Genomic DNA, 13,318 nt, shown 5'->3' with positions numbered 1-13,318 from the left:
GCTTGGCAAATACGATTTTTCGTCTTTTTGCCATTTCATTATTTAGGTTCAATTATGAAACTTCGCCTTTGGCTGAACCGCTAAAAATAAACTCTACATAAGTAAAAATAACATCTTAATTGCTGGAGTTTTTCCTTTTCCATGTGCCAAGTCATTTATTTGGTTTGAATGTTGACACATAGTGAGATCACCAAGGCAAATAAGTGATTTGACAAAAGTTTTGATGGTTTTTAGTTGAACGATCGTTATATATTGATATCCTTAGTTTGAGGCGGGACTATATAATATGTATATAATATATAATAGAAACCTATCTTTCAAAGTCTACTGTCTCTTCTTGGCAACTTCGGCAGTTGAATACTTTCCCTGCCCTTAATTCTGCAAATGTGTTGCCATTTGTGTGATACCCTAACTGATTGGCAAGGCTCAGCGGGGCCATTTAGTATTTATGTTTCCTAACACTTTTACACGAAAACATTGGGGGATATTCTGCGCATGTCTCGCCATCGGAAGGCGCAACAAGAAATGGAAAACCGCAAGCTGGTCGGTTGACTCCTCTTCTTGGCCATGGACCAGTATCGATTTTTGGAAGGCGCCTACTCAGAGTCTCTGATACAGCCAGTTATTTTGCTTTTTTGGTATCTCAAGAACCCCGACTAACTACCCCTTTGATGATGATGATGACGATGACTCATCGGCGACGTGCTACCCCAACAAAAAAGTACCCAAAACTTTCTCTCTCTGTCGTTGGGCTCAGCATAAAAATTGCATAATGTACTTTTTCACTGGTGTGTTTGTTGTGTGACACACTGACACTCATTGTGTATGAGATATATGACAGCCGCAGCGGCAGGACATGCGCAGTTCGTCACAGAGAGGCTCCACTGTTATACGCTCTTGTTTACAATGCCCGCCAAACTGCGAATCATTTATGGTGCGTTTTCGCTGGGCTTTTAATGTTTTCATTGCCCCAAGTGAATTAATACATCGAAAAGGGATGGTGGTCGGACTGAATTATGCCGAAAGGCAATTAAATCATAGCTGCTGCGCTCATTAACGGTGCGGTTGCGCTTTTTGGCGCTACCAAACTGTGACCACATGCCTTTTTTAATGGAGTCAAGTGCAGGCAGAAAATAAACGAAAGAAGTCTGCAGCCAAGTGGCGGCTTCTGGCCAACGGAGCGCAACAAATTGTTGCCACTGGCGGCACAGTGGAGAGTCCGGGTGGAAAGGGAACCGCCACTTGATTGATCCATGGCTTTTGGTCTCGATTTTTGGCCGGCGGCCAAGTTGTCAAACGGCGACCACTGGGCGTATGCGCAATGCCATTTAATTGCCACAGATAAGCATTGAACTTGCCTTTCTTCTGGCCAAGATTGCCCGATAGCCCCTATAATTAAGGCCATGCGCCTGTTGCAGCTTTTTCTAAAGACCGTTCCCACACTGATCGATATGAAATGGGTTTTCGGGACAATTAAAAGGGGATTACTAGATTGCAATAAGCTTAAGGTGGCTCGCTATAAAATAGGGAATTAAAATTCTGAATTGCCTTCCACACACATTTAGTTATATTTCCTTTACTTTTTAGGCTATTAACACGTGTAATAATCAGTTGAATTAATTAAATGCTTAATGGCTTTATAATTATGAGTTTCTATCACACACTTTATGGTTTTTCTAATTTCGCAAAAATTTCCAGCGATCCGCCACGCTGCCCAACCTTCATTTGCGCGTTTTAATTTGAAATTTGTGCGTGGATAATTTAATAACTTCGTGTTCCCCATCCAAAGTCTTCCCCCCTTACTCCAGTCTGTCATTCCCCCATTTCTATTTGATTCTTTGGCCAATTTGTCGCGACGAAGTGCTTTGCGAATGGCTCGGCAGGCCAAATAAAAGGGAACAGACCCTAGTTAATAAACTATGCCACCGACTTTTCTATTGAAAAACGCGCAGCGACGTGCAAAGTGGCTGGCTTTTCGCTCCGTGTACTCTGCGTCTGCCGATGGCAGTGCAATTAACACTTGTTGACAAGTTCACTGGGCCATGCTTTTACTTAACTTATTTAACTTATTGCGTGAACCACCGCCCACGCTACTTGCGGAACAACAACAGCTGCCATGATTTTGCGGCATTAAATTTTGATTTATATTGGGTCATTAATTAGCCAGCAGTCGCCCAGTCTTTTGGCTTCTGTAAGCGAAACAAAAAAAATAAAAATAAAAATTAATTAAGCATTGCTCATACGCCGCGTGGCCCGCTCGTTTTGTGCGCCTGCTATGGCAATTACGTGACCCCCAGTGATGCACTGCGCCATCCTCAACTGCTTTTGTCACCAGAGCTCTACATTGAGTACGACAATAATTCTCTTTGGCTGACGTCACAGTTTGGTTTTGTGTCTTTTTTAATTATGGATGATTTCTGTTTATTAATGCAAGGCGTACATGAACATGATTAAGTACACTAGAAAAATAATCAAGGGAAACTTAATTATTTTATTAGGTTTCACCATTATTGTGGGGTGCTTTACCCAAAAAAAAAAGAATAAATATATATTACTATTCCTACTATAATTTTCCTAAGTTCAAATTGGCGTCCAAGTTTTTCCGCTGTGTACTTGTGCGCCATTTGCGGGATCCCATAATCCACCACATGGTGAAACCAGCCCCAAATTAGCAGCAACTGCGTGCCGAACGATCAACAACCGCGAACGAACAACGAAGATCGACGACGAACAACGAAGACACAACGACAACGAGAAAAGCGCGCCTCCTTCGTTTGAATTGAATTCACTAACAGTTTATGCTTAGAAGTTTGCGCTATCGTATCGCTCGTCGTTGTTCATTAATTAATCCATTTTCACCGGCGGTTATCATTTTTTATGCCGTGCGTACGCCGAGCATTGCAAATCGGAAGTGGAAAATGTGAATGCGGTGAAAACAGTGCCTGGAAAGCCCAGTGAAAGGGTTCAGCCTCATTAACGAGGTCCCCGGGTGACGCCAATTAAAATCGATCCATCCGCGATGGCAGCTCCGCGTCCATTAATTGAAATCCCAGTGCGGAATTAAGGCAAATAGAGCGGAAGCACCATGATGGCACTGTGCGATGTGGGTGGAGCTGGACCCACTGGAGCTGTCAACGCGGATTTGTTTGTGAACTGCGATTATGAGGACGAGGGAATTGGCGGTGAGCTGGGTTCAGCCCTGGGATTTCAAATTGATAAGGGAATGCTTTAATTTTCCTTGAATTGTTTAAACCAAACTGCCTTTAAATATGTGAAAAATAGATCACATTTCGTATGTAAAAATGGATTCCAAAATCTACTCATGCGAAATAAAACCAAAATAACAGCTGAAAATTTAAATAACAAATGAATTCTGTGTTCAATTAAATCTAAATGAAATATCCAAAAAATATAACTAGTTTATTATTTAAATTTAGTCAGTGTAGTTAAGCGAAAAATAAAATTTATAAAATGGTCTGCTTTATATTTTATGATTTTTCCACGTTGCGTCGCAATTTCCATTTTTCTCTTTCATCTATATTTCAATGCACTTTATGTATGTATATCAGCAAAATAAATGTTGTGCAAAAAAGCCAACAAATAAAAGCAACAAAACTGAAACCAAAAAGCATATGTACAAATTTTGATGTCTGGCCTAGAACTTTGGCCAAAGCACAAACATGAATTTGGCATAAACATTTAATTCTACCCTGTAGCAAAAAAATAAATGATAATTTGCCAACAGTGTGTGGGTATAATGTACATATATGAATGTATATTTAAATTGTTATTAACAAAGTACTGCTGGCGCTTTCACAGCAATCTATATATTAATATTTAATTCATAACTGCCCAGGGTATGCCACTTTTCAAACCATTTCAATGTCAATTCCTTTGGCTTACTCATTTGCTTTCCAGTCATGAAGCTTTTTCCTGCCGTCTTTTCTGCATTCGTATGGCAACCGCAAAACATTCTAGAAATCATACGTAAACCGATGATATATGCGTAGTAAAAGATCGAAACTAAACGCACACTCAGTCATGTAATGATTAATTAGACACTTGGTATATAGTGCACTGATTTAGTCCGATTTGCGCTCTTTGTTGTTTTTTGGCTTGCGAAAGCAGAATGGCCAATGTTTTCGTGCACGACTTATCTAAAAATAATCATTAGAACTTGAGCCAAAAACGAAAAGTGTTTTAAAGGCTTATTTAGCCGCCGAGGAGAGATAGGAAAATGAAATGGAAATGCGCCAAGCGACGACTGGGCGACCTTGAAATGTGCGTTTGCCGAGTGAAAATCAAGAACTACAAACAAGAATTAAATACAATATCCAGCCATAATGGATGAAATAAAAAATCCAGGCCCTGGTGTGCCATAAATCCCTTGATATGCGTCTTTCATCACCGCCGACATCGTGGGCAGTTTGAAGCGATGATCTGCCCATCATAGAGTTTTCTGCTTCAGACTCTGCCTGATTGACATTCTGCAGAAATCGATCGTATCTCATACATATACCTATATAAAAATACATATATGTATGGGCTGGCCCTATTACCCCCTTAATGCTTATCCACTGTTTATGGGAAGTTGTTTACAGCGACCCAGCTGCTGTTCCTGATTTTCAAGCAAACAAATTGAATGGCACAAAGCATAATTTAGTGCAAATACTGTTTACATTTTGTCTCATTAAGGGTCGGTGAAAAGCGATTCGAATGGCGTGTTCATCTGTTGTTTTCAATTTCCTCCGAGGGCAGTGAAGATTTCGGTTCTTTGAATGCTGACGGCTCTTCCGGCATGTAAAATGTACAATAATCATGTACATCGATTGTGTATATCAAAATGAGCCTGCATAGTGCTCCACTTAACATTTCCTTTAATTAATTATTAAAAGCTTTTAGCTATTAGTATCCTTGGAATTTCCATTTTTTTTTTTCATTAGTGAATCTCATGCATACTTGAGATATATCTTTCCAACATATTTAGCTCAAATACGCCGAGTAATTTGCACAAAATCGCCGCCAGGCACTTGACTCTCGCCCACTGAAAGTGCTTCTGTCTCGTTGCTAAAACAATTTGTTGTTAAATTGCAATTAAAGCGTTGTCTATTTCGCTACGCACCCCGTGCAAACCCTTTTCCCCTCGTCTGAAAACACTGTGAAATAAAACAGATACAAAGTTACATTTACAGACAGTCGGATCAAGTCGAGTCGAGTAAAGTAAAGTGATTTTGGCTGCTTTTTTCGCTTCTCCTAAACGCAGCTAATTGAAATGCCAGTTTGCCAGTGGCCAGTTGCCAGTTTCGACTGGCTGTTGTTCGTTTTAATTACGCGCATTTTCATTGGACATGTTTTTGTGGGTCGCCATGGGTTAAGACAGGTTGTTGCTGTCATTGTTGTTGCTCTGCTGCCCGAGCTGAGTTTTCCAAAATCAAAAAATCCGCTAAAAAGGCGACAGCAACAGCAGCAGCAACAGCAGCTGCCTAATGCCAAATAAGATACTGCGGAATTTCAATTATTTCCATCGCCCAGTGCTGCATCTACGTCCGTCCCACAGTCCCGCAGTCCCACTGTACAGCGTTCAGTGTCACACAGTGCCCACTGTGCACAGCATCGCACTCGCATTCGCATTTACCTCGACACATGGCGGGTTTTGGCGAACCGAAACCCAAATCCCAGCCCAAACCGTCATTATGAGCTCGGCTGACCGAAAGCGAACCCTCCTGGAGAAGCTGATGTTGATTGATCTTGGGTGGGGGAGATTTGTCCACACCTGGTGGATGTGGATGTCAGTGGTGGTGGTGGAAAGCCACCAACACTTTCTATTGGCTTTCGCGCAGTCAGCATGTAATTTGCCTATTTTCAATACACACTTGCTTTTGGGAAAAACAATCGCAGTATTTGATGAAGACTTAAATCAAAAAATACTCGGTAATAGCTGGATTTTAGCATATAAATATAAATTGACAGCCTTTATCCAACTACAAGTAACCAAAACCTCATACGAACCTGTTTCAAAAACAATTACACTCATTCACACCAATTTGTCGGCGGTATTTGGGAAATTCCACGCGCCCATGTCAACCAACAAAAGAAAAAACCAAGCAGGACGAAGAATTTCTGAATGGAATCACCCGCGGCTGAGTTTTTCCGAGACCCATAAAAATCCAAGTGCGAAATGGGCTGGGAACTGGGAAATGGGATTGCGAACGGGAAAGCATCGATTCCGGCCATATAACTACTGAGGTGGTCGGTTTCTCAGCCATAAAATGCAGACCCATCGCCATCAGGGGTCTGGATCACTCGGTAGGTGATGCGACGTCAACTTGTTGCGATTCCTCAGGGACAAAACAGGGCCGTGAGAATATGCCGTGTGAAATCAGGGGAAAATCCGCAACAGGACTGCGAAGCGGCCAATTCGCTCGGCCTTGCAATTAATTGGTCGTAGCTAATGTCACTTAATCGCCTAATTGCCATGAGAAATGTGCCCTGACTTTTGTTCTCTTCTACAAAAGTCGTGTGCCAGACTTGTTTCAGTCGTGTGTCATTGAGATATTTCAAAGTCGAGGAGGATGCGGGCGAAGGTCTGCCATTAATAATTATTAAATATGTTTCTGGGACATTCAGGGAATATCATTCAATGGGAAAGTCCCAAATCAGTGCCTCAATAATGTCTACACAATGTCCAACAACTTGTCTTTGCTCAAATCAAAATGTCGTTCGAAATGTTGAAAGGCAGCAGCTTTGAAATAATTTATGCTTCGATTTGCTAAACATAACACACACATTTCAGGCGAATCGGGTTTCGTTAGCTGTACAGTTTCAGTGGCTTGTTCATTGGTAAACATTGCACAATCAAGTGGCTTAAATCGAACGCCATCATTTCAGCCACTTTGCTGCTTGTCTGCGACTAATTCGTTGATTATTTTACAGCAATAATTAATTTCCTGAATTGCACGAATGGCTGGTCTTTCTTTTGGGGAAAACATAGAATCAAAATTAAATCTCTCTCTGATGCCCCATCAACTCTGATACTATTTCATGACCAGTCAATTTACTTTCGATAGTTAAACATACATCCCGGGGTAATGATCTTGACGACAACTCCGGAAGGCTTACAAATTTGCTTTCGCTGCGAGCAATTGCGATGCCAACATAGCAAACATTGACAACTTTGTATGCGCGACTCTGGCTATAAATTTATGCGGTAACATAAAACCGTCAACGGTCGATTATGGCCACACATCGGATATACATTTGGGTTTTGGCCACAGCTTCGATTTGGAATCGGGCAGACGGCGCGTGGCTTGTAAGGAAATCGGGCCAAGTTATGGCCAAGCAGTCGCGCTGGTTGATCGATGGTTTGATCAAGGCGGGGTTGCCGAACTCCCTCCCTCCCCCCACTTTCCCCCCTATCTGAAGGCTTGTCAGGGCCAATTTGTTGGCCAAAATTGGCCACGCATCCTCTCTAATTGACGGCCCCCCGATGAGCGGAGCCATGGCCATCTCATGTAATTGATGATGAGATGATGGCCCGCATCTGACCCAAGTGGTATTAGCTGGTGACCGAGGGCGTGGTGCGATTTACACCTAGATGTATAGCTTTCCCTTCTGTCAATGGACTTATGCAAAAAGAAAAGTACTCCCATTGCGGTTTTTTTTTCTTTGCGGGCACGAAGCAATTACTCAAGCAATCTTTTTTTGCCTTTGGAGAAGCGTGGTTGATCCACAGCTGGGTGAATCACGGTTAGCTCATCATCGTTAGCTCATCCTCACAACAGCCAGATTTTCATCTGCCAGTTGATGAGCGCAGACTTTCGCCACACGAAGCTTGCGTAATCCTAGGGATTTGTTGGGTTACAATTTGATAATAAATGGTACTTTCGATTTCGCGCTGGCAATTCATGAAATGGTTTCTCGTTAAAATAAAGCACTTCTTGTACCTTTTCAGAATCCCTGCGCTCTGGCGTGGATCAAACCGAGCTCCAGGAGCTGAACAATGGACAATCCGCCAGCGGATGTCCAACTCCGCCGATGGCGCGGGACTCGAAACGTTCGTCCATCGGAAATGAGTTGCCATGTGAGACGGAGGCCAAGTTGAAGAGATGCGAGGACCAGCAGGATCCACAGGCAACCACGAGGGCATCCCCCCTACCGCTGATCAATCCTCAGGATCCAGAGGCCAGTGGCCCGGTCAACGAAGCTACATTCACCGCTGCAAACGAGGTAAATCAATCCTGAATATATACGACTTTAGTTGACGATGAAAACGAAAAGCAATTTTAGTCGGTGCATTCTCGTTCACTTAGATTTCTGAAAAGCATAGAATATTCACAATCCTCATTCTTTCTATACATTATTCAAAAACCAGCCAAACGCCGCGTCCTTGCCCGACGAACTCAGACATTCGGTCAGCTCGATGACGATGCTGGCCACGCCCCGCGTAGACATAGCAGCCCAGTATCCCGCCCTGAAACCGTTCGCGGAGAACGGAGTGCTGGACTGCGCCCGGCTGGCCAAGTTCTTCCAGGACAGCCAGTCCGAGCGGAAGGAGGAGCACCGCCAGATTCTGGGCCTCGCCGTAATGGTGCAGTTCATGTCCCAAGAGGTGAGTGTTAGTAGCGAGTAAGAAGTATCGAGTAGCGAATAGCGAGTGGCGAGTGGCGAGTGCCGAAGGATCAGTGAGGGATTTGCCGCAGAAAACAGGCGCCAGGGATTTATATCCCTGCCCTGTAGTCCTTCGAAGGCAAATCGAATAGATGCCGGTATAGACACTTTTCCCAGCCCATTGTAATTGCCCGGCCTCGGATTGGGATCACCTGCTCTAATAATTCCCGAATTGTTTCACATACGTGCGCGCATACGAGGCCGCATTGTTTGAGAAATTTGCCTTAATCTACGCTTAAAGTTGAGCTAATTTTGTTTAATTGTGTCAGTGTCGGCTAAGCCGGGCCCCTGAAAACTGAGCCGGGGATATGGGTGCACTTTTTGTGTTTGCACTAATTAAAAACTATACGGAAATTGTCGAACAAAAGTTGGAAAAATCCCCAGTCTTACCCGTACTCCGTACCCGTCCCTTTCGATTTGTGTGGAAAATGAAAGGGTGTGAGACGGTGGCACATTCAACTTGTCCACGAAGCAGCTATTCAATTAATTGTTTGCCATTTTTCGGTGTAAAGGATTCCGATGGAACAAAACGGGGAATCGCTGGTATACGTGTCAGTTTTGGCGAGATTTCCGCTTGAAATTCCGCTTGTATTAATGTTAAAGGATGCGGAAGAAAACGGCTTAGGCAGGCTTTTTTGTACTATTTTACCTGTTATTTTGCAGGCAACCTCACTTAACCAACAATAACAAGGCAATAAAAATCTGCGACAAACGCGAAAAACATTATTTTAACATTTGCATATATTGGCGGAGAAGACCGCTCCAGACATCAACCAGGTACACCATAAATCGATTTATGATGTTCGTCTGCTGACTTCTCAACCACAATTGATTTAGGCAGAAATGGCCAAATTCCGATTTGTGTGAACTTGTCGAGCATCAGATTTGCAGCAGCTACACATTTCCCCAAGCCATCTTAGTGTGTTACCAAAAATGTCGACAATTGCGTATAGCCATTGTCTTCGGGGCAACACATGCAGCATGTGTCAGGATAATGGAAACAATTGCCAGGACCAAGCTGCTGCTGCTTCAGCCGGAAAATCAACCGATTTAGCCGGTCTTACGCAAGCTGAAAGTGACACAATACACAGAATGAAAGATAATTCCTTGTGCCATTGTATTGATGTCACTTGCGCTGGCCATTTGCAAACGATTCTCTTCTCTTCACTTCTTTTTTTGAAAGGAAAGTCATTAATGTGGGGAAAAATTCGAGAATCCCTTAAGCTGTTGTCGGAATTTTTGCACCTTGAGCTGGGGGAATTTGCAGGACACTGCAAAGTAGGAAAAAAGGAACTGAAATCATTTAATTCTGCAGCTGGGAACTTCCGCCCGGTGGCACAAAAAAACCTTTAAGCCATTCTCTACCTAAGTAAAGACATATTTTAACGATGCTTCTGTTTCATATGTAAACTATTAAGCTGTGCCAATCTGAAAAAACCAACCTAAGTGGCGTAAAATAAATTACTTAAACCCTTTCCGTGCGAAAGCAATTTGCATATTTGTTCCGAGTTATTGTGTTTGTTTAAGGCACGTTTCGAAAAAACAAACCCGGTGTTATTAGGGGAAATTACGGCAGAGCACACCACAATATTTGGCTAACTTGTTGGACGCGGCTACCGACTAGGCCGCAAATGCAAACATGCAGGGGATTTGTTTGCCGGATGGAAATTTCCAGGGAACTCGGCAATCGCGCAATATTTTCCCACTAAAAGCCTAAACTGATGTTGCAATAGTTGCAACACAAATATTTATTTAGATGTGATCCAGCGAGATTTCACAGCTCGGTGTGAAAACCGAGAAAGCAAGGTAGGGACAAGGACATCACATCGTTTGCAAAGGACCAGAATCGTGTGCACTTTTATTAGGTTTTTACGATGCCTTATTACATGCGAAGGACCATTGGCATTGCTTTAAATCCATAAATTACGAAGTGCGCTACGTGAAATTGCCTCAAACTGCTGGCAAAAGGATTAAATCCAGTCGAGTCGAGCCATTTCACGGCGGCAAGTCACTAATTTCAACACTTTAATTGCGAACACGGCCTTGTCAGGTAAATGTCGCTGTCTTCGACTGGCCAGCTACAATCTACTCCGACTGTCACCCATCGAGACATTGAGACAGAGATTTCGCCGGAGACAGCCACGTGATGGCTATTAATTTGCTGGACAGGATCGGCGGCGGCGGCGGCGGCGCTGACGGCAGGCGTGGCTGAGGCAATTTGCAACCGCTGGTCGGCAACTCTTAATTTGGGGATCAGATTTGGCTAGGCGACGGTCGACCACTGCATTCGTTGGTGGCAATTTAAAACCAGTTTAATAATAATTTGGAAAACTATTGTGGACATGGGCTCTCCATCTTGGAAACACAAACCAATGAGTTTATTGATGTACATTGCATTGCATTGTAGTGAAATCCAGCTAAACTATTTGTATATACACAGTTCTTTACGCAAATTTGTCAATTGAAGTGGGAACTAAACTCCTGTGCAAATTGCGATTCGCAATAGCCAAATGGAATTTGTGCCAGGCACTTGAGATTCACAACGAGATACTTCGAGGCGCTCCGAAACTTCGACACGCATCCACCCAAAGTGTTGCAGAGAAGGTGCGCGCCATTACGGCGGAATTGAAGTGCCTTCTGGACGCCCCAAAAACGGAAAATTGCTTTCCACCTTCAGCTGGCGGACGCGTGACCAATGCGTCGATGGGTCGATCCCAAACCACATGAAGTTGGCCAGCGATCGCTAAGCCCTTGGCTGGATCCGCCCTGGAAATCCTCGCTAGGGCAGGGCGTGGCCCACCAAAGGGATACACCCACTCATGGCATTGCATGGCTCAGTTTTTTCTGTCCATGCTGGAGCAAGAATACCGAACCCTTCACCCTTTTCCCAGCATGTTTTTAGAATCGCATTTTTACTTGGTCCGTCTGTCGCGGAATCCCTTGTAAATATTTAGCTGGCCATATCCGGGGATGCTTGTTTGATCCCTCGCTACCTGCGGAAGTCCTCCGCCGCTGTCCATTTCTCTGATCTCTCACTACCTGGTGAGCTCTGCTATAAAAGCGGATGCTGGCCAAAAGTGGCCATCAGTCTACTTCAAGTATTCGTGTTCAACACACAACTCTGCGCCCAGAACGAAGGCAACATGTTTGAGAATTTCGAGTTCACCAGCGAGAATCTATCGGCACAGACCATGGACTTAGACATCGATCTCATCAGTTGGACGGTGCCCAGCACTCCGACTTCCACTACATTTACGGATAACTTTAACTTTGCCCAGGCGTTCGAGCAGCAACAGGTATGCTTAGCATAAAGTTAGGGCCAAGTGGATACGAAAAATGTATCAAACTTAATATCTTTAAATGCCATTGAAAGTTGTACCAATTTACTGAGTGGGATTTCCCACTCCGGCAACCTTTGACCATGATACGAACCTCTCGAACGAGACCCTCCAGCCATTGTCCTCCCGCGGAAATTCCCTGGCTCAGAGGCATTACCACTCAACAATTCGGCTTTGTCCGACTTCCGCGCAAACTCTCGAGATCGAAATGCGAAATTTCTTTTTAATTACCCAGAGAGGCTACCTGCAAGGACCCCGATTTTATAGCTGGATTTATAGCGACTCTAACCGTGGCTGTTTGTTTCTTTTTGGGATTACAGCTGGATGCGTTTGCCTGCAAGGAGACCAAAGAGCAATGCGCCCGCACCAAGGGAACGCTGGAGGAGACCATTTCGCTGCTACAGCAGACGCAAAGGGATCGCGAGCAGCTACGCGAGGATCTGCACGCCAAGGACGTCGAGTGGGTGCAGCGGCAGCAGGAGAAGGATCATCTGCATCGCACTGAACTGAAGCAAGGTGTGTACTGTGATTCCTTACGTTCTTATTATCTTTATCTAATGAAACCCCTTTCGCTTTCCAGCTGAAGAGAAAGTATTGGAGGTGCAGATGCTTGCCAAGCAGAGGTTCTGCGAACTTGAGTCCCAACTGCGTGCCAAGGAGGAGGAGAACAAGCAAGCGCAGGAGGCCTACAGCATGGAGGTCTCCCACAAACTCGCACTGAAGCAGGAATATCTACGCGCTGCCGAGCAGAAGATCCAGGAGTTGCAGACACGTCTGCAGCAGGTGGAGGCCGAGGAGCAGGGGCACCGCGAGAAGCTGATCCGCAAGGAGAACATTCACGCCGCCCGGCTGTCCGAGGCCAATCAGCGGGAGCAGGATCTGATCGACCGGGTCAAGAGTCTCACCAAGGAGCTGAACACCCTCAAAGCCAACAAGGAGCACAACGAACGCGACTTGCGGGATCGGCTGGCGTTGTCCCAGGACGAAATCTCTGTGCTGCGCACATCCTCACAGCGCCGCAGCCCCTGCATCAGTCTGCCGGACAACGCGTCCGCCGAACTCAACCGCTTGACCAGCGAGGCCGACAGCCTGCGCTGCGTGCTGGAGCTGAAGCAGGCGGAGATCTCCGCCCTCAGCAAGGCCAAGGCGGATCTGATTCATGAAAGCGAGGAGCGGCTCAAACTGAGTAACCGCGTGGCTCTTTTGGAGGCCCAAAACGAGATGCTGCGCACCGAACTGGAGGCCAAGACCGAAAAGGAGAAGTAAGTTGCAAGCTGTTTACTGTTTACTGTTGAATCTAACTAACTAACCAT

General features: G+C 44.7%; 1 protein-coding gene across 7 annotated transcripts in view; it reads left to right on the top strand.

Annotated features, from left to right (window-relative positions):
- Window positions 1-13,318, top strand: part of LOC6541384 (protein MLP1) — a 71,737-nt gene that overhangs the window by 56,892 nt on the left and 1,527 nt on the right. For 5 of the 7 annotated variants that reach the window (XM_026978580.1, XM_015159680.2, XM_026978581.1 and 2 more), the window contains 4 exons: window positions 7,952-8,226; window positions 8,372-8,608; window positions 12,326-12,521; window positions 12,586-13,267. In XM_026978580.1, the coding sequence (XP_026834381.1) occupies window positions 7,952-8,226; window positions 8,372-8,608; window positions 12,326-12,521; window positions 12,586-13,267 (1,390 nt within the window). Of the gene's footprint in view, window positions 1-2,701; window positions 3,183-7,951; window positions 8,227-8,371; window positions 8,609-11,722; window positions 11,964-12,325; window positions 12,522-12,585; window positions 13,268-13,318 lie in introns of those variants that run through there. The other 2 variants (XM_026978582.1, XM_026978583.1) reach the window with 2 other exon arrangements.

The sequence above is a fragment of the Drosophila erecta genome, unplaced genomic scaffold (genome assembly GCF_003286155.1).
Source record: "Drosophila erecta strain 14021-0224.00,06,07 unplaced genomic scaffold, DereRS2 tig00000055-arrow-pilon, whole genome shotgun sequence".
Lineage (NCBI taxonomy): Eukaryota > Metazoa > Arthropoda > Insecta > Diptera > Drosophilidae > Drosophila > Drosophila erecta.
The sequence above is the reverse complement of the archived record's forward strand: the minus strand, read 5'-3'. Positions and strand labels throughout refer to the sequence as shown.